Source organism: Fukomys damarensis, unplaced genomic scaffold (assembly GCF_012274545.1).
Source record: "Fukomys damarensis isolate Sample0158 unplaced genomic scaffold, DMR_v1.0_HiC HiC_scaffold_37, whole genome shotgun sequence".
NCBI classification, from domain to species: Eukaryota; Metazoa; Chordata; class Mammalia; order Rodentia; family Bathyergidae; genus Fukomys; species Fukomys damarensis.
Genome location: NW_022900949.1, coordinates 6043573 through 6063951, shown reverse-complemented (window position 1 = coordinate 6063951; position 20379 = coordinate 6043573). Strand labels below are relative to the sequence as shown.

At 53.9% G+C, this 20379-nt stretch overlaps 2 protein-coding genes across 10 annotated transcripts in view; both read left to right on the top strand.

The window, feature by feature from the left end:
* Cdc37 (cell division cycle 37, HSP90 cochaperone) overlaps positions 1-3210 on the top strand; it is an 8671-nt gene extending 5461 nt beyond the window's left edge. For 2 of the 3 annotated variants that reach the window (XM_019209111.2, XM_019209112.2), the window contains 6 exons: positions 307-415; positions 497-612; positions 692-814; positions 1173-1355; positions 1443-1514; positions 2791-3210. In XM_019209111.2, coding sequence (XP_019064656.1) covers positions 307-415; positions 497-612; positions 692-814; positions 1173-1355; positions 1443-1514; positions 2791-2943 — 756 coding nt within the window. In that variant the 3' untranslated portion in view covers positions 2944-3210. Of the gene's footprint in view, positions 1-156; positions 416-496; positions 613-691; positions 815-1172; positions 1356-1442; positions 1515-2790 lie in introns of all 3 variants that reach the window. The other variant, XM_033759765.1, reaches the window with a different exon arrangement.
* Positions 3211-8104: 4894 nt separating this feature from the next.
* Positions 8105-20379, top strand: part of Tyk2 (tyrosine kinase 2) — a 21340-nt gene continuing 9065 nt past the window's right edge. The window contains exons 1-10 of one of the 7 annotated variants that reach the window (XM_033759461.1): positions 8105-8250; positions 12079-12241; positions 12775-12971; positions 14945-15068; positions 15203-15350; positions 15679-15842; positions 17655-18021; positions 18546-18752; positions 18825-18982; positions 20179-20379. The exon at positions 20179-20379 is cut by the window's right edge and continues 131 nt beyond it. In XM_033759461.1, the coding sequence (XP_033615352.1) occupies positions 12776-12971; positions 14945-15068; positions 15203-15350; positions 15679-15842; positions 17655-18021; positions 18546-18752; positions 18825-18982; positions 20179-20379 (1565 nt within the window). In that variant the 5' untranslated portion in view covers positions 8105-8250; positions 12079-12241; position 12775. The other 6 variants (XM_033759462.1, XM_033759464.1, XM_033759463.1 and 3 more) reach the window with 6 other exon arrangements.

The window sequence follows — 20379 nt, the reverse complement described above, 5'->3', positions numbered from 1 at the left end:
AAAAAAAAAAAAAAAAAAAAAACCAGAAAAATACCAAAAGAAGTGCTCATTTCGGCAGCACATAGGCTAAAGCAGTGGGGCGGGGCGGGGGAGGACAGTGTGGGGACTGGGCAGACGCAGGCCCCAGCCCCACTGTCCCCTCTGATCTGCCCCAAGGCCCGTGCTTCTGCCACGTCGACGCTCTCGGTGCTGCCACCCAGCCGGCCTCCACTGTGGATGGGATGGGCGCGGCGGCCTCGGCCCCCTCGCGCCCCCAGGCGCCCTGTGGCCTTGCCCCAGCCCACTTCCCCTGTCGCCCTCTCGCAGAGCATGGTCAATACCAAGCCTGAGAAGGCGGAGGAGGAGTCGGAGGAGGTCAGGGAGCAGAAACACAAAACCTTCGTGGAGAAATACGAGAAGCAGATCAAGCACTTCGGTGAGTGGCCTGGCGCCGGGGCCAGGTGAGGGCGGCTGGGAGCTGCGGCACCGCCAGCACCTCCCCAACCCCTTCCCGCAGGGATGCTCCGCCGCTGGGACGACAGCCAGAAGTACCTGTCGGAGAACGTGCACCTGGTGTGCGAGGAGACCGCCAACTACCTGGTGATCTGGTGCATCGACCTGGAGGTGGAGGAGGTGAGCGGAGCCCGCCGGGCTGGGTGAGTGCTGGCCCGGCGCCGCCCCTCGGTGACACTGCGCCTCTGTCCCCTGGCAGAAGTGCGCGCTCATGGAGCAGGTGGCTCACCAGACCATCGTGATGCAGTTCATCCTGGAGCTGGCCAAGAGCCTCAAGGTGGACCCCCGCGCCTGTTTCCGGCAGTTCTTCACGAAGATCAAGGTGGGGCCCTCCGCAGCGTCAGGACAGCTCGGGTGTGGGGGACGGGAGAAGCCTCTGTGTGGGGCGTGGGGCTGGGTGAAGGAGGCCTGCAGGGTTGTGGAGCTGGGCACTCAGAGTCATGCAGCTCCCCTTCCTGAGACTGAGGAGACCGGGCAGGCGGGGCAGGAGGGAGTCAGAGCCCCCTGAGCCGGGCTGCGCCTGAGGGCGCTGCAGACAGGGCGGGGTGGTCTGTGGCCCTTGGCTGTAGGCGAGGTCTCGGGCGGGAGAGACAAGAAGTGAGGCCAGGTTCGGGGTGCCCATGGTGCAGTCCCCACACGGACGCGGAGCCCCTGTCCTGTGTGCGCCCCGCTCCCTGCAGACGGCCGACCGCCAGTACATGGAGGGCTTCAACGATGAGCTGGAGGCCTTCAAGGAGCGTGTGCGTGGCCGCGCCAAGCTGCGCATCGAGAAGGCCGTGAAGGAGTACGAGGAAGAGGAGCGCAAGAAGCGGCTCGGCCCTGGCGGCCTGGACCCCGTCGAGGTCTACGAGTCCCTGCCTGAGGTGTGGCTCCGGCCCCAGCGGGTGGCGGGCAGGCCGTGAGCAGCCCAGCCCCAGGGACAGGCCTGACCCTGCCCTCTGCACCCCCAGGAGCTGCAGAAGTGCTTCGACGTAAAGGACGTGCAGATGCTGCAGGATGCCGTCAGCAAGATGGACCCCGCTGTGAGTGCAGCCGCACCCCACGTGCCCTGCTGGAGTGGCCATGGGCAGTGGTGACGGCCTTGAGGGAAGGACTGGGAATTGAACCTGGGGCTCCTACACTGAGCCACGTCACGTCCTCGGGTCCTTCTTTTTTTCGGACGAGGTTTCACTGAGTCACTAAGGTGCCCAGGAGAAGCCTTGAACTGGTGCGATCCTCCTGCCTCAGCCTCCCAAGTGCTAGGATTACAGGCATGCGCCATCTTGCCCAGCTAGAATTGAGTCTTAGGCTTTGAGCTGGGTGTGGTGGCACACACCTGTGATCCCAGCATCCTGGAGGGTCTCTGTGAGTTCAAGGCCAGCCTGAGCTACATAGCAATAGCCTGACTAAAACAAACCCCAAAAGAAATGGCTTTGATTTGACCCATTCCTACTACCTGGCTTTCCGTTTGGCCACAGTGGTTTCCTGGTCAGTGAAATGGGCCTCAGTGAAGACACAGGCAGGTGGTCGTTAGTGGGTAGCGGCTGAGGCCTTCTGGAAGCGTCTGTGGGATAAACTGCCTCTAGCCCAGTGTCTGCAACCTCCAGCTGGAAGGCCGCCCGCCTGCCTTTATAAGTCGAGGTTTGTCAGCACTGGGCAGCGCTTGTGTTGTCGGCAGTTGGTTTCACAGCAAAGCCACGGACTTGAGGAGTAGTGATTGGAGTCACTGATGGTAGCTACACGTCTGGCTTGCAGAGCCATGAACATGACCTCTCCATGCTGTGCGGAAGTTTGCTGGGGATGTAGCCAGTGACCAGGCTTTGTGGGCGTGTGTGAGGCCCTGCATCCCCCAAAGTTGGCTGACCTGGACATTTAAATTAAGGTTAAATAAAGATGTAAACGTTCCATTCCAGTGGGCATGGGCTGCCACCTGTAATCCTAGCCCTGGGAGGCTGAGGCAGAAAGATTTTGAGTTCAGGGCTGGCCTGGGCTACATAGTGGAACTCTTGTCTCAACTGAAGGTTTTTCATTCCTAGGGTTAGGGGTTTAAGTTGTGCTTAGCACGCACGAGGCTCTGGGTTCGTTCCGGGCACCATCCTGTGAGCCCCTGGCCACACTGGAAGGACACCGCACCCCTTGCGGCTGGTCCCTGCCATGTGGCGCAGGGTGGCCAGTACGACACGTCCTCCCCTGTGGACACTTCCTCTGGCCAGCTCTGCTGGGTAAACAGTGACCCGTGAACAGGGTTGGTCGTGGCGGGGGACAGCGGGCCCCGTGGCAGTGGCCAGCCTGCCTCACTGCCCACCCTTGTCCCCACAGGACGCGAAGTACCACATGCAGCGGTGCATCGACTCGGGGCTCTGGGTCCCCAACTCCAAGGCCAGTGAGCCCAAGCAGCGGGAGGCGGCGGGCCCAGGGGACCCGTTGCTGGAAGCTGTGCCCAAGCCGGGTGATGAGGACGGCAGCGCCTGACCAGCCTGGCCTTTGCCCGCCGGCCTGCAGGCCTCTGTGCGTCCCTGCCCAGAAACACGAAACAGACGCCATCTCCCTGCCCCGGCTTCCTCTACTTCGCTGCTGTCCCAGCCAGGCCCGCCCCTCCCTCCCCTCCTCTGGCCCCGCTCCCCATGCTCCTCCCGTCCTCTCCACGTCTCCGTCTCCGCTTCAAGTTGAGTCCGAGTCGGGGGGGTTCACTGCCTGCAGCCCCCGTCAGCGTTATGCCAAAGGGCCGGGGGGCCGGGGGGGGGCGTCAGCGTTATGCCAAAGGCCCGGGGGTCCGGGGAGGGGCAGGGGTGGCCGGCTGGCCCCCTGGGGGAGAGAGGGTCCCCAGCCGGGGCTGGTCACCCAGGGCCGCTGCATCACTCAGTTGTCTCTGGCCTCTGCTGTCCAGGCTGCCGTCTGGGAAACAGCCACGATCTTCTAATAAAGGACCTCTGATGCTCTTGGGGCCAGTGGAGTGCTGGGGACAGGGACAGCCCAGGCTGTGGCTTTGTTTCCAGCAATGGCATTCCATCAAAAGACTTCAGGTCCTGCCTGGGCTTGGTGACCCACACCTACCATCCCAGCACTCTGGGGGCCCCGGCAGGAGGATTGCAAGTTTGAGTCCAGCCTGGGCGACTTAGCCAGCCCTTGTCGCAAAAAAGAGGCTGAGGATGTAGCTCAGTGCGAAGGTGCTGTACAGTGGTGTGTTTAAAAAGTCATAGATCCTTGGTTCCTCTGGTCCTAAAAATGGCCATGGCCTGGGGAACCTGAAGCAGCTTGGTCAGGACAGTGCCCTCTGATTAGCAACTTCCCAGGGTGAGCCTGGTGCCCTGACTCAGGCCTGTACTTCCCTCCATTCAGGAGGCTGAGGCAGGAGGATCCAAAGTTCAAGGCTGACTTGGGCAGTTTAGTGAGATACTGGCTCAGAAGGTCCTGGAGGTGGTGGTGCCCTCCTGTTAAACCAGCACTCAGGCAGGAGGACCAATGTAAGTTCCAGGCCTGAACTGCAGAGTGAGGCTCTGACTCAATTTTTCAAGAAATAGGGGCCAGGGATTTAGCTCAGGGCTTCCAGCACCTGTCTCACAAGTGCAAAGACCCAAATTCAATCCCCAGTACCCCCCCAAAAAATCAAATTTTCAAAAAATAAAAGGGCAGGGGGTGTGGCTTCGTGGTGGGTGCTGGGGGCCCTGGGTTCCATACCCTCCACTGCAAATGAATGAACAACATCATGAATAACCAAGACAATACCTGTGGTTTTAACAGCACAGTGAGCACTTGCACCACTCCCTGCCTGGGGCCACCGCTCGATGCCACTGTTTCTGTAGGTGTCGCCAAGGCACAGACTCCATCCCTTGTTCCAGTCGTGTCCATCGCAGAGAGGGGACCTGGCACAGCAGGCTGGCCGGCCACAGACCTTTGCCAAAGCAAGGATGGAGGCCCAGGCCACCAGGATATTTTGTGTTCACAGCACCACTAGAGGGCAGTGGCGATCTGAAAACCAAGTCCTCCATGCCTGGGAGGTGGCAGGTGGTTGGGGCTGGTTGGTTTGAGCCATTGTCCCCTAGACTTCCCTGTTCCTCCCTCCTTGGACAACAGAAACGGTCTTTTGTGGGCATCTTGGCACATGCCTATAGTCTTGGCTACTCTGGACACTGAGGCAGTATTCCAAGTTGCAGGACAGCTTGGGCAACAGACCTTGTCTCAAAATTAAAAGGACCGGGAGTGTAGCTCCTTGATAGAGTACCCATGGGTTCAGTCCCCTATCTAAAGAAAAAAATAATCCCAGCATTTGGGAGGCTGAGGCAGGAGGATAACCATGAGTTCCAGGCCTGAACTGCATGGTGAGACCCTGTCTCAAAACAAATGGCACAAAACATCTCTATGTAGTGGAAAGGAATCATAACCATGAAAATTTTTTTTCCTGGCATCAGGGATCGAACTCAGACCCTTGCTCTTGCAAGGCAGGCGGCGGAACCACTGAGCTAAATCCCCAGCCCCATCAAGAAATATTAAATGAACAAAATTGTGCTGCTTCCACCCCAGGCTCCATTCTAAGCTGTTCATTTTTTGTTGTTTTTTTTTTAGCACTAGGGATTATGCCCGTGGCTTTCACAATGATGTACACATCAGCCTGCCTCCCCTCTGCCTGTTTTTTTCTTTCTTGTTTTTGGAGACAAGTCTCCAAGAGGAAGTTAAATTGCCCAGCCTAGGTTCGAACTTGTGCTCCTCCTAGCTCAGCCTCCTAGCGTCTGGGAGGCGTGTGCCTCCATACTCGGCTTCTGGTTTCTGTTGTTTTTTTAAATTGAATTCATTTTTAGTTCTGCACTCTGTATGTGTCTTAATTCCTCTGATGTCCGAGACACCTCTGATTTAGGACTCTGAACAGCCCTGTTTTAGGGAGAAGGAGAACCAGGTGTAGCAAGGTTCAGGGCCTGCCGGAGGTCTCTAGGCAGAGCTGGAATTTGAACTCTGGTGGAGTGTGCAGGCCTGGATGTTGGCGGCTGTTTCCTCTCTGTGGTTGCTGGTGTGTTTCCCAGGGTGGCCAGTTGGGGGCAGGACCTTCCCGGAAAGAGTCCCAGCAGGTCCCCCCACTCTGTACCTCCCTTGGGGATGGAGCTGCCTGTTCCCGGACCCCCTGTCACTCAAAGGGACACAGGATTTGGCTTTTTTTTTTTTTTTTTTTTTTTTCTTTTTGGTACCAGGGATTGAACTCGGGCCCTTGTACTTGCAAGGCAGGGGCCGGAACCACTGAGCTAAATCCCTGACTCAGGATTTGGCTTTTATTCTTTAGCCCGCTTGCTTTTCCCAGGTGTGGGAACTGGGGAGGCCCTGCCCCACAGGCCTGTGGGCTCAGGGGAACCGCCAGCTCTAGTGTCTCCCTGGAAAGTGACCACTGGCCCCCCTTTGTCAGGACTGTCCCCATTTGTACATGGAAAGTCCCTTGCTGGGGAAGCCCCCTCAGCTGGGCAAGCCCTGATCACGTACAGGTCTGGGGTTTGGGAAGCTCTGAGATGTTCTAGAGAGGTGAAAGAAAGCCTTGGGGACAGACCCAGCAGCTCTCCGCTTCACTGCTAAGCAGGGGTGTGCGTCCCACTTTGAAAGAACCTGATTGCTGGGGTGGTGGCACACACCTGTGACCTCAGCACTGGGGAGGCTGAGGCAGGAGGGTCACTGCAAGTTTCAGACCACCATGGGCCCCTTAGCAAGACCTTGTATTGAAAACAAACAAATGAACAAACAAAACAAAACAACCCAAACTAACAAAAAGAACCTGAGGTGGCTGAGAAAATGCTAAACTTGTACCCCTAAGCCCTGCCTCCTGGCTAGGAACTGTTGTTTATTAGTGTTCCTGGGATTATGGCCATCCTTGTTATTATCACTCGATCAGATATCTCCTGCCACTTCCTTTTGGGGCGGCAAATCCCAGGTCCCCTGAGCGCCCATAGTTCAGAGTCCAAATCCCACAAGTGGTCTCACTGTTGAGGAATCTGGCACCTTCCACTTCCCGTCCCCGGACTCCTGCTGGCAGAGGCAGCAAGAGAAGAGGAAGCTGAGGCAGGAAACCCACACAGCCAGACCTTCCGCAGTCCTAGGACAGCAGCCTCTTGGCTCCCAGGCTGTCTCTGCCCAGCCCCTTCCCTGTCTCCAGGCTGACTGCGTTAGGGCACTGGGGGAACCAGGCAGACCCTCCCTCTGACTCCAGGGGTGCCGACCTCACCCGCCATGGGCCGGAAGCAGCGCGGTGGGACGGAGGCACAGAGAAACTTCCTGTGAACTGGTTACAGCGCTAGGATTAGGGCTGGAAGCGAAACAGCCCGCAACAGGGACAAAGAGGAAGATTAGCTGACTCAAAGTGAAAAGCTGAAAGTGACCTGAAAGATTGCTTTATCATTTCAAAACAATGTTTTAAAATTGTTGGCGTTGGGGATTCAAACCAGTATTCTATTAATGAGCTACATCTATAACTTGATTTTGTTGTTGTTGTTACTACAGATGGAACTCAGAACCTGGCACTTGGCAAGGCAGGTGGTTGAACCACCGAGCTAAATTTGCGTCCCGCTCTTGATTTTTGATAGGGTAATACTAAGCTTTGAATTTGTTTTTTTGTTTCTTTCTTTGATTTTTTTTTGGTACCGGGAATTGAACTCAGGTCCTTGTGCTTGCGACGCAGGCGATGGAACCACTGAGCTAAATCCCGGGCCCCTTTGTTTGATTTTTGAGACAGGGTTTCCCTATGTAGTCCAGACTACCCTCCTGCCTCAGCCTCCTGAGTAATTGGGATTACAGGCAAGCAATAAAGGATTCTTGCTAAGAGCGAGCCTGGGATTTGCATATCAGAAGTGAGGGTTGAGGGGTTGGATCAGACAGCAAGGGACTGCAAAGATTTAGGATTCTTGGCTACGAGGGGTTGGGCAGGCTGAAGACAGGGCCAAGGGGGAAAATCGAGGTCTATTTGGGAAGAGGGCTCTGAGGACCAACATTTAACTGAAGTTTGATCAAGCAGAGTTTTTAATTACTTGTCTGTGCCTCAGTTTCTTCCGCTAAGAAATGGAGCTAACTAGAGTCCCGCACAGACGGCTGATTGCAGAACCCACAGGGACAGTGCGTGTACAGAGGCTTCTTGGAAAACAGCAAAGGCCTGTGTAAAAAAGCTTACAACTCAGACCGAGTGGAACTGCGAAACTGCCGCCCTGGTCGCCAGAGGGCGTCAGAGGATAGGTTGATCAGGAAGGGGAGGGGAGCAGATGGACCACAAATACCCTTCGAAAAGAGGGGGACCAGCCCGCGAAGTGGTGGGTTGACCTGCAGACAGATAAGGGAAAAAAATGGGAAAGGAGGAATCGGAAGTCACATGACCGGGTGGGGGTTCGACGGCGGCTGGCTGCAGCCTTGAACGCCGAGGCGAGTCCAGGAACCTGCGCCTCAAAGTCTGTCCGCCTAACCTTAGCTGTAGCTCCGCCGCGATGCCCACAGACTACGATCTTCCGCCTGCATCTGCGCGACGCTCTCTTCCGTGTATCCGCCCACCCCGCAGTAGCCAATCACACACACGGTGAAGTATCCGGGCTCCGAGCTAACCAATAGTGGCTAGGCCATGAGTGAGGCGCAGGTCCAATCGGAGAGGCTTCTCCTTGGTACACGCCCAATAGTTACGTCTGGCAGGGACAGGACTTCGGCCAGCGGGCATGCGCACGTGAGGCGGCCCGGTTGAAGCGTAGTTTCTGGCTGCCGCGTACTGGTAGCGGCTCCCCGAGGCCGTCGGGCGGGGTCGTGAGTTCGAGCCTGTGTCTCCCGGGAAGGGTAAGTTTGAAGGGTGCGTCCCGGAAGTTATGAAAAAAGGAGGATGCGTCCGGCGGGTCCTCAGGAGGAACGGTGGGGGACTGGATGTGGTTGGCACAGGGTGGACGGATGTCCGGCGGATGCACAGCGCAATTACTGCAGAGCCAGCGGTGTTTGTGGGTTTAGAGGAGTGAAGGAGGTGTCGCCCACCCCTCGACTCCATCTTCAAAGCTGGGCGTTGGTCCAGTGGAGAGGAGGAAGGAGGAAATGGGCCCCCCAGAACCCCAGACCCGAGGATATCATCCCAAACATAGTGGGTAATAGTAGCGAGCTTTTGTTGCTGCCTCTGCTGTGCCAGACCCTTGACTAAGCACCGTCTCTACCTTATTTCTTTCCTTTGTGTGGTTTTTTGTTTGTTTGTTTTTGTTTGCTTCTTTTTTTTTTTTTTTTTTTTTTTTTTTGTTTTTTTTTTTTTTTTTTTTTTTTTTGGTACGAAGGATCAACTCAGGTCCTTGGGCTGAGGCAGGCGCGTAAACCACCGAGCTAAATCCCCGGCCCTGTCTTTCTTTTGCTACCGGAAATTGAACTCAGGACCTTGTGCGTGCAAGGCAGGCAGCAGAACCAGTGAGCTAAATCCTGGGCCCTACGTTCCCTTTGTCTTTTGAGACAGTCTTGAACTCCAAGTGATCCCTCTGGCTCAGCTTCCTGAATGCTGGGATGACAGTCGTGCAGCCCCGGAGCTGCTCTTCTGACTCATTTCGCTGAGCCCTCCCTTTGAGGAACAGCTGGAGGAGGAGTCAGTGTGTGCTCCCCACATCCTGCCCTTTCCCTTGCTTTTGTCTTAGTAACATCCATTTGGTGCTGACCGCTCCCGCATGGGGACCCTGGAGACCTGGGCCCTGGTCTGGGGGACCAAACTGGGACACAAACTCCCCAGGCCCTGGAGAATGATCAGGGATGGGGCCTGTCCTGGTACAGATGTGGAGGATGGGAACGGTGGGCTAAAAGAGTAAGAGATTGCCACGCTGGAGCCGGTGCCAATTACTGGGTCTATTCACTGTGCCGGCGGGCCCTGAGCACAGCTGCACCCCGGCTCCATGGGAGATGACTTTCTCCTTGGGCTCACGTTTGTATAATGAATTCATTAAGGCCAGTGTCTTAGTCTGTTTCGTCCTGTGGTCACAGAACACCATAGATGGTGTAATTTGGATGCGGCACCTGTTCCTCACAGCCCAGGATGAAGGCCCTGGGCGTCTGAGCCACTGACCTCTCTGCTTTACCACAAGCATCTCCTGTCCTCTCTGCTGTGGGCATAGACATCCCTTGATCCCTTGTTCCTCGTATGCTAGGCCCGTGTATCTGCTATGTCTTAGTTACTTTTTTGTGTCTTTTTTTTTTTTTTTTGGTACCGGGGATCGAACTCCAGTCCTTGTGCTCGCAAGGCAGGCGCTGGAACCACTGAGTTAAATCCCTGGCCTTAGTTACATTTTTGTTGTTGGAGTAAGATCCCTGACACAAGTTAAGGAGGAAGAAGGCTTAGCTCACAGTTTGTGAGGTTTCAGTCCATAATCAGCTGGCCCCAAGGCAGGGTGGTGTGGCAGAGGGGCATCGCAGACAAGAAATAGTTCATGGCTTAGCAAGCAGGAGGAAGAAGCAAGCAGCAAGCCTCCCTTTCCCCTTTTTATATCATTCACCTACCCACGTGGGTCTTCAGTCTTCATTGGCCCAGGTAAACATTCCCATTCCAAGTAGAGGGATAGAAGGCCAGGCGTGGTGGCGCACGCCTGTCATCCCAGCACTCGGGAGGCTGAGGCAGGAGGATCGCTGGGAGTTCGAGACCAGCCTGGGCTACACAATGAGTTCCAGGTCAGTCTCAACTACACAGTGAGACCCTGTCTCAAAAATAAATAAATAAATAACATAAACCAAGTAGAGGGATAGAAAGGGATGAGACCAAAGCAAGACCAAAATCCAGCAGGGCAAACATTAAGTCTCTTGGCTCCACATGTAGCCTCTGGGGCAGTTTGTGGCAGGATGCAGACACCAAAGGGCTTGAGTAGGCCTGGCCCTGCAGCACTGCCGCTGGCTGCGGTCCTCGTGGCTTCGCCCTCAGACCGACCGGCTTCGCTCACTCCTGTTGACTTTCTGCAGCCGATCCATGCTCCTTCTGGAACGCAATTCTGGAGCTCTCCAACCTGCTGGGGACTCCGCTGAGCCTTTTTGCCTTCACACTCGCCAGCCTGACGCGCAGCCCCCTCAGCGGGGACACTGCCTGGCCTCCCAGGTGTTCTGCTGAAATCTGGGTGGAACCTTCCCGACTCCACAGCTCCTGCCTTCTGCATGTACCTAGAACCAGCACCACTTGGATGATGCCAGGGTCTGCCGCCAGCTGGAGCAGTAGCCAGGCTTCCTTCTGTCTTGGCTGTAGGGGCCAAGGGCGCAGATTGCTGAGCACTGTGGATCCAATCCAGAACAACAACAGAATTATCCTAGACTGCTGCAGCTTTCTGTTGCTTTGCCGCCTTCTGCCTGCCCTGCTTTGCTATGAACTGTTTCTCCTCTGAGATGCCCCTCTGCCCCGCCACCTTGCCTCGGAGCCGGCAGACCATGGACTGAAACCACTATAGACAGTTACCCTCCTTGGAGCCAGCCAACTGTGGATTGAGACCTCGACAAATCATGAGCCCAAATAAACCTTTCCTTGTTGTTTTTTAATTTTTAAAATTTGTTTTATTTTTGTTTTTTTGAGACAGGGTCTCACTATGTAGTTCAGACTGACCTGGAGCTCACTATGTAGCCCAGGCTGGTTTTGAACTCACAGTGACCTTCCTGCCTCAGCCTCCCGAATACTTGGATGACAGGCATGCACCACCACACCTGCTTAAACCTTTCTTTCTTTTTTTTTGGCACCGAGGATCGAACTCGGGTCCTTGCTCTTGCAAGGCAGGCCACCGAACCGCTGAGCTAAATCCCCGGCCCAACCTTTCTTTCTTTAAAACAAAATTTTTTTCCACCTAGGCCACCACCATTCTAGAACATGTTGCCCTGAGGCTGTCTTCTCAAAGCAGTCTTCTACTTTTGCGATTTTGAGGCTGCAAAAGGCAGAGTGCTGCTGGTTTTTATGGTATCTTCAGACTGTCTTTTCTATTGCTCTCTTCTGAAATACTTGGCTTTTTATTGCTAATGTTTTCAGAGACCAAGATGTCTTCTGTTCTATCTTTATAAGCCACAACTTTATTGTCTCTTTCTTTTTAAAATTATTGTGCTGGGCTGGGCGTGGTGGCGCTCACCTGTCATCCCAGCACTCGGGAGGCTGAGGCAGGAGGATCGCTGGGAGTTCGAGACCAGCCTGGGCTCCATAGTGAATTCCAGGTCAGTCTCAACTACATAGTGAGACCCTGTCTCAAAACCCGCCCCCCAAAAAAATCATTATGCTGGGTTGTTTGCTCTTGATTCTCAACCTAGATCTGACTACAATAGTAGCCGTGCCACTGCCTCAACATCAGACCGCCTTGAAATTTCCTCTGCCAGATTCATTATCCTGCCACACTTCATCTCAGTCTCCTGAAAAGTCTCTGGACATGCACAAAATGCAGACAGATTTTCTGTCAAAGTATAACACGCCTGGTCTGGAGCCTGAGTGCCCATGGGGTCTTTCTTCCCAGCTGAAACTGTCTTAACCTGGTCTTTTCCAGCTGTATTACTCTCAGTATTCTGGTCTTCTGAGCTCTGACCAAAATCGCCCATCAAGCATGGTGAACAGCACCTTAGGCCGACTTCTGCAGCCAGCATTTTTGAAACCCTTCCTTCCTGGGCTCATGTTTGTGATTTTTCCTGCCTCGTTCACAGTCTGTGCAGAAAAGGCTAAGATGCAGAACTTCGTGGAAACCTCCCCACCGGCTTCTGATTGTGACGCTCTCCCCACCTGCATTCTCCACATGGGGAAACTGAGGCTCAGAGTGGCTAAGTGAACGGTGTGAGTGGACGCAGGAAGTTCCAGGACGCACCTCAGGTCTGTTTGTCCCTATCTGCCTGTCTGGCTCTTTTGGAGAGGGTGGTTCAGGGTGGATTTCTTTTTTAATTAATTGATTGATTTGTGGTATTGGGGATTGAAACCAGGGCCTTGGCACTGAGCTACATCCCCAGACCTTTTTATTTTTTTGAGTCGAGGTCTTGCTATATAGTCCATGCTGGCCTTGAGCTCTCTAGCCCTGGCTGACCTCAAATTTGTGACAATCTTCCTGCCTCGGCCTCCTGAGTGCTAGGATGACAGATGTGCACACCATGACCAGATGAAAGGGGTCTTGTTAAGTTGCTAAGTTATGCAGGCTGGACTCAAATTTGGGATCCTCCTGTCTCAGCCTCCCAGAGTGCTGGGATTACAGGTGTGCACTACCACACTCGGTGAGAACTTGTGTACCGGGGCAGGGCGTAGCCCATTGTTGTCAAATATGGAAACTGGAGTTCAGGGAAAGAATCAGGTGCCTGAGGTGGTACAGCCAGGGACCCCAAGACTTCCCTGGGCACTCAGCTGTCCTTTCTCAGGATGCCCCTGTGTCAGCGAGGAGGCGCTGGGAAGAGCAGCCGGCCCACCAGGGACAAAGTGCAGCCCTTGGCCGCTGGGGGAGGCCTGCGGGTCCTCCTGCACTGGGCCGGCTCTGGTGGCGGGCAGCCCTGGGTCACCTTCGGTGAGGCCTCGCTGACAGCCGAGGAGATCTGCCTGCGGGTCGCACACAGAGTGGGTGAGTGCGGGCTGGGGTGTGGCCGGGGGTGGTCTTTTCCAGTCATGGCGACGCAAGCCCAGCACAGGGGACAGCATTCAGAGCCTGGAGAGCCTGACGGGTTTTGTTTCAGGAAGCACAAGGTCTTCGGGGTGACAGTGGTGTCCATTTTGAAAATTGAGAAACAAGTAAGAGCTGCGAACGATATAGCAAGGAGATGCCGGCCCTGGTTACTCATGGCTGAAGCCTCGGGCTCTCTGAGGGAGTGGGGGGACCTCTGGAAGGGTAAGCCCGAGAGCAGAGCTGTCTGATCGGTGCTTTGAGACGCTGTCTCCCAGGGCAGTGGAGTGTCCTGTTTTCTCAGAAAAGCAATGCTCGTAGATGCGGTAACTTGAGAGAAAAATTCAGCAGCCTCACATCCGTGGAAACAGCCACTTCCCAAAGCCACAGAGCGCTGCTGCTGGACCCCTTCCCTTCCGTTCACACTTCCTGGAGGCGTGTGTGAGAATGTTCACACCTTCTGCCTCCTCCTCCTTTCTTTTCTCATCTTTCTTGTTCTTTTCCTTTTTCTTTTTTTTTCTTTCTTTTTTTTTTTTTTTTTGTACTGGGGATCAAACTCAGAACTTTGCACGGCACCACTGAGCTAAATCCCTGGTCCCACTTTTCCTGTTTTCTATTCGTTTTCCAGTACTGGGTATTGGGCCCAGCGCCTTTGCACTGAGCTACAGCCCCAGCGCTTGTTTATTTTTTATGAGACAGAGTACCACTAATTTGCTAAGTTGCCTGCGTGAGTTGCACACTCATGATCCCCCTCTTCAGTCTCCCAGAGTGCTGGGATTGCAGGTATATACCACCATGACCATAGAAGTGCCTCATTTCCTGTAGGGAAAAATGGGAGACCGTTATAAAATTCCTTTAACCTGAGAGTGTAACAATAAATTGAAGTGTTGGAATACTATGCAACTGGGAAAAACGAATTTAGCCAAAATAAATACATCATCCTACAGGAAGCTTCTAAAAAATAATTAATGTACGTTTTTTAAGATTTTCCTCTGAAGTCAAGCATGGTGGTGCACACCTGTAATCTCAGCTACTAGAAAGGCTAAGGAAGGAGGGCTGTAAGTTCAAGGCTAGCCTAGGTAATTACAGCCATGGAGAGACATTTAAGATCTGAAATATGTGATCTAGATGCGCTATCTCTCCTTATACTGGTCCCCCCAAAGTCATGTAACCATTATGTTCTGCAAAATATTCACTATTTTTAAAAAATCCAAACTATAGGAAAAGTAGGTGGATCCTGAGGAGATGGAGAATGTAAAAAGAGTACAGTAAAAGTGACTTTTAAATATTGAACAGAAAAAATGTTAGCAGTTTCTAGAATTCTGTGAGTTGCAGGATACGTTTTGCTGCTGTAACAAGCAGCCCCCAGATCTTCTTGGGTTACAACAATCAAGTCCAGCTAAAATCACTGCAGTTTAAAGCCAGGTGTGGTGGCACATGCCTGTAATCTCAGCACTCGGGAGGCTGAGGCGGGAGGATCGCTGTGAGTTCGAGACCAGCCTGGGCTACGTAGTGAGTTCCGGGGCAGTCTGAACTACATAGTGAGACCCTATCTCAAAAAGTAAAATAAAATCACTGCAGTTTGGATGGTTCACCTCCATTGTATAGTTTAGCCACTTGGTACAAGGTGTAGTCAACCCCTTGGGGCAGGGGAACATGGCAGGAGGTTGATTTCCAGGCTCAGAAATGTGCCCACCCTATTAGCCAGGAACCAGTCCAATGGCCTCTCGGTAGCTTCAGGGTATGCTGGGAAATGTAGTTCTTACTATGCATGGACCCACCCTTCTGTACTTCCTTATCCTCTTCCTATGTGCAACCCAGGATAAGCTGTAGGCAGTGGAGGAAGCCCAGGAAGGGTGTGTGAAGGGAGCCAGTGGTCTGGGTTATCTGCTGGGATACCGGAGGTTTCTGACCTCGTTGTTCCCTCATTCCAGGCATCACGCCAGCCTGCTTCAATCTCTTTGCTCTCTTTGATGCTGAGGCCCAAGTGTGGCTGTCCCCAAACCACATCCTGGAAGTTTCTGCAGACACGAGACAGACACTGTATTTCCGCATGAGGTGGGAGTAGACCCCTCGGAAAGGTTGCCTCTTTTCTCCTTTCATTACCTTCTCCTTCTTCCTTCTTTCTTCTCTCTGCTGGAGTTGGTCTGACCCTGTGCTAAGCCCCTGCCGTGTCCCTTCCTGTGCTGCAGGTTTTACTTTCGGAACTGGCACGGCATGAATTCACGTGAGCCCCGTGTTTACCGCTGTGGACTCCCGGGTGCTGAGGCGTCCTCAGAACAGGCGAAGCAAGGGGTACAAATCTTGGATCCAGCCTCTTTTGAGTACCTCTTTGAGCAGGTATGAGCTGAGGTGGGGAAGTGTGGGACTGTTTCTGGGTACACTCAGGGCCGGTAAAGGAGCCCCAGTTTCCTCTCCAGTTCAATGTACCTAACACCACCAACTCGTGCCATCTGGGATCTATTGGTTTAGCTGATTGATGAGTTCAGGGAATGATGAATGATGTCTGCCACAGGCACAGCAGATGTGCGTACTGTCTTTTTGGCCTTTTCAGAAGATAGTGGTCTCTCTGTCCCCAAGGTGCCTGAAAATAGGAAATTACAGTTCTCTAGCCAGTGAGTGAAAGCACTGTTACAGTTTTCTTGGTGCCTGATTGTTTCACCTGCAGGGCAAGCATGATTTTGTGAATGATGTGGTGTCGCTGTGGGAATTGTCCAGTGAGGAGGAGATCCACCACTTTAAGAATGAGAGTCTAGGCATGGCCTTTCTGCACCTCTGCCACCTCGCTCTCTGCCGCAGTGTCCCCCTGGAGGAGGTGGCCAAGGAGATCAGGTGCCTGGGAATGGAGTGGGGACACTGCCTTGTGTTCACCGGACACTTATTGAACACCTACTATGTACTAACATTTGTTCGAGGTGTTATTGAAGCAACAGTGAACACATCAGACAAAATATCCCCTGTTGTCAGGGAACCCCCATTTCATGAAATCGGGAGCAAGTGAAACATAACAATGAAATGTGCTAGACGTGCTGGGCCATACCTGTTATCCCAGCACTCTAGGAGGCTGAGGCAGGAGGATTGCAAGGTTGAGCCCAGCCTGGGCAACTTAGTGATTTAGTGAAACACAGTCTTGAAATAAAATCTAAGAAACGGGCTGAGGACGTATCTCACTGCAAAGGTCCTATGTTTAGTCCCAGTACCATAAACACACACACAAAGTGTAGTGTGCATCATTTGAGATGGTGATCTGTGCAGTATGGAAAAATTAAGAAAGGTGTATGAAGAATATCAGTGTGAAAAGTCAACAGCTATATGTTAAATTTTTGTTTATATATTTATTTGTGTCGCGAGGAAGCCATCTCAGTCTGTCTCTGCTAGGAAAGAGCTGTGCCACAGAGGTACGCCCACAGCCCTTTTTATTTTTTAACATTTTTTAATTTTTGTTTTACAATGGGTCTCACTATGTAGTTCAGGCTGGCCTTGAACTCACTTTGTAGCCCAGGCTGGTCTCGAGGTCACGGTGATCCTCCTGCCTCAGCCTCCAACGGCTGGGATTGCTCATGGATTAAAAAAAAAATTTTTTTTTTTTTTGGATACCAGGGATCCAACTCAGGACCTCGTACTTGCAAGGCAGGCAGTAGCACCACTGAGCTAAATCCCTGGCCCTAATAAATATTTTTAAAAAAATAAAATTAGGAGGCTGGGGATTTAGCTCAGTGGTTCTGCCACCTGCCTCCCAAGCGCAAGGACCTAAGTTTGATCCCCAGTACCATAAAAAGTAAATAAATAAAAATAGGGCCAGGGTTTTAGCTCAGTAGTTCCCACGCCTGCCTTGTAAGTGCAAGGACCCGAGTTCGAACTCCTGTACCAAAAGAAAAAAATTAAATGAAAAATAAATAAATAAAAGTAGGTACACACGTGGTGGCACTTATCTGTAACCCCAGCACTCAGAGGGCTAAAGCAGGATTCCCACAAGTTTGAGGCCAGCCTGGGCTATCGCAAGTTCAAGGCCAGGCTGCGCTACAAAGCAAGACCCTGTCTCAAAAGACAAAATCAAAAGTCATTTATTTTGCTGGGTTAGGAATTGCACCCATTGGCTTTGCACAGAGCTACGTCCCGTGTGCTTTTTTTTTTTTTCCTACCGGGTCTCGAACTCGTGACCTTGCACATATGAGGCAGGCGGTGGCACCACTGAGCTAAATCCCCGGCCCCCACATGCTTTTTTAATATTTAATTTTGCAACAAGCTGTTGCTGAGTCACTAAGTTATCCAGGCTGGGCTTCAATTTATGATCCTTTTGCCATAACCTCCCAGAATGCAGGGATTGCAAGTGTGTGCCACTATGCTGGGTTCCAGCCCTTTTGAATTTTATTTATTTAATTTTATTTTTCATTTTGTATTTTATTGTGAGACAGTGTCACTAAGTTACCCATGACGGGCTGGAATTTGGGATCCTCCTGCCTCAGCCTCCTGAGTAGCTAGGAATCCAGGCGTGCACCACCTTGTCAGCCTTACATCTTTTTGTTCCCCCTTCATGACAGTGCACATACTTGCTAAGTGAGGCAGCTGAGGCTGAGAGAGGTCAGGCCCCTGGAGATATCACCCCGCCTGGCCCCTGACCGGTCCCCTGTGTCCCCCTGCCAGCTTCACGCGCTGCATCCCGCGCTCCTTCCGGCAGCAGATCCGCCAGTACAATGTGCTAACCCAGCTGCGCCTGCGCATTGCCTTCCACCACTTCCTGCGCACCTTCCAGCCGAACCACCTGTCCCAGCAGGTCGTCATGGTCAAGTACCTGGCCACCCTGGAGCGTCTGGCACCCCGCTTTGGTGCCGAGTGCATCCCGGTGCATCACCTGGAGCTCCTGTCCCAGGCCGACCGGGAGCCCTGCTACATCCGGGACGGTGGGCAGCCCCCTGCGGAAGTTGACCCCGCAGCGGCCCCTGGGCCCCCCACCCACGAGGTGCTGGTCACTGGTACCGGGGGCATCCAGTGGCGCCTGGTGCAGCCAGAGGTGAGCAGGGCGCCTCTTCTGGGGGTCCTGGGCCTGGAGTCGTGACGGGTATTGTGATACTTGTACCTGTCTGCCTCTGGAGTGGGTTCTCCAGGGTCCATTTCTTAGAGGGCACCTCTGTATACCGGATTTCTGCGATCTGCAGCTCTGGGGATGTGGTAGTTGGAGGTGGGTGGGCCCCGAGTCTCCTCTCTGCCTCCCCAAGCTCTGGCTTCTGTTTATTTGTTCATTCATTCGCTCATTGATTCATTCATAATACTGGGGATCAAGCCCAAGGCTTTTCCACTGAGCTGTAGTCCCCGGCCTTTTTAAAAATTTTGTATGGAGAAAGGGTCTTATTAAATCATTAAGTTGCCCAGGCTGAGCTTGAACTTGTGATCTTCCTGCCTCAGCCTCCCAGAGTGATAGGATTGCAGGCCTGCGCCACTAGGCCCCTCTGACTCCTGTCTGTACCCATGGAAAGCAGAGGGCGCCACACAGGCCTCATCTCTCTCTGTCCCCCGTCTGTCCTGCTGCCTTTTCAGAGTGCCAGTGCCAATGGCGGTGGCAGCTGGAATCCACCACCCAGGCTGCCTGGGAAAAAGGCCAGGGCCCACAAGGAAGTGGGCAAGCAGCCAGTGGACAAGCCACAGGGGCCACCCTGGACCTACTTCTGTGACTTCCGGGACGTCACCCACGTGGTCCTGAAGGAATGTCTCGTCAGCATCCACCGGCAGGACAACAAGTGCCTGGTGAGGTCAGGGGCTGTGCAGGGCGGGGGAGCCCTGGCCCGGGACACCCGCCTGACCACCCCCTGCCTGCAGGAGCTGAGCCTGCCGTCCCCGACTGCTGCCCTGTCCTTCGCGGCCCTGGTGGACGGCTACTTCCGCCTGACAGCCGACTCGAGCCACTACCTGTGCCACGAGGTGGCGCCCCCACGGCTGGTCCTGAGCATCCAGGATGGCATCCACGGGCCCCTGCTGTGAGCGGCCAAGGCGGGGAGGGCAGGAGACAGGCGGGCGCCAACGGGGCAAAGACTGAAGCCCGGGAGCTCTGTGTGCCTGCTGTGTGTACATGTGCTTTTTTCGTTTGCAGCTTTTTGTTTTTTTGTGGGTTTTTTTTGTTTGTTTGTTTGTTTGTTTTGAGACAGGGTCTCACTATGTAGTTGAGACTGACTTGGAGCTCACTATGTAGCCCAGGCTGGTCTGGAACTCACAGTGATCCTCCTGCCTCAGCCTCCCAAGTGCTAGGATGACAGGTGTGCGCCACCACGCCTGGCTGGTTTGTTTGTGTTTTGAGACAGGGTCTACGTCAGTTCCTGAAGGCAGATGGGTTAAGTCCAGGCTGGCCTTGAACTCACTGTGTAGCCTAGGTTGGCCTCAAACTCACATCGATATTCCTGCCTCAGCCTCCTGAGTACTGGGATGACAGGTGTGAACCCAGCTCAGTTTTGGAGATTTTGGTCCACAGTCAGTGTCCCCGTGCCTTTGGAACTGTGGGGAGGCAGCAGATCATGACAGAAGAGTGTGGCCAAGCAAAACCACACCCTTGAAGAGCCTGGGGTGCCCCAGTCCCCTCCAAGGCTGTCCTTCGGTGGCCTAAAAACTTCTCAAAGGCTCCACATCTCAGAGATTCCATCACCTTCCGACAGAACCAAGCTGTGTACCAAGCCTGCAATACACGGGCCTGGCCTGGTGTGGGGCCACACACCTGTCATCCCAGCACTCTTGGAGGCTGAGGCAGGAGGATCGCAAGTTCAAGCCCAGCCTGGACAACTTAGTGACCTAGTTAGACCCTGTTTCAAAACAAAAATGCAGAAAGGGCTAGAAATGTTGGTTTGAGCAGAGGCCCTGGGTTCCCTCCCTGACGACGAAAAACTTGGAGATGTGAGGTCCGTGTCGCTCTGTGGGTCAGTCAGATGTGTTTGTGAGCACTGTCCTGTGTGGTGAAGTGGCCACGTGTCACCCTGCGTGTGCCTGTGGCCAGGTGTGCGCCCGTCCAGTGCCGGGTGGCCGTTTCCTCGTGTGTGTGTCACCGCGTTGGTTGCGTCTGATGTCCCCAGGTGTGACCGCTTCCCCAGCTGTTTTGTGTGCCTCTGGGCAGTCTTGGGTCACCCTTGCCAGGTGTGGGTCTGGCAGTGGTCCCGGGTGGCCTGAGGGTACCCCGGTCACCTCCCAGGGAGCCATTTGTGCGGGCCAAACTGCAGCCGGAAGAGGGCCTGTACCTCATCCACTGGAGCACCAGCCGCCTCGACCGCCTCATCCTCACGGTGGCCCAGCGTGAGCCGGTGCGCCTGAGGCTGGGGTTGCGGGCTCGGGTGGGTTCACTTCCTGCCCAGGCCCAGCTCACCGCCCCTCCTGTCCACCCAGGCCCCCGGTG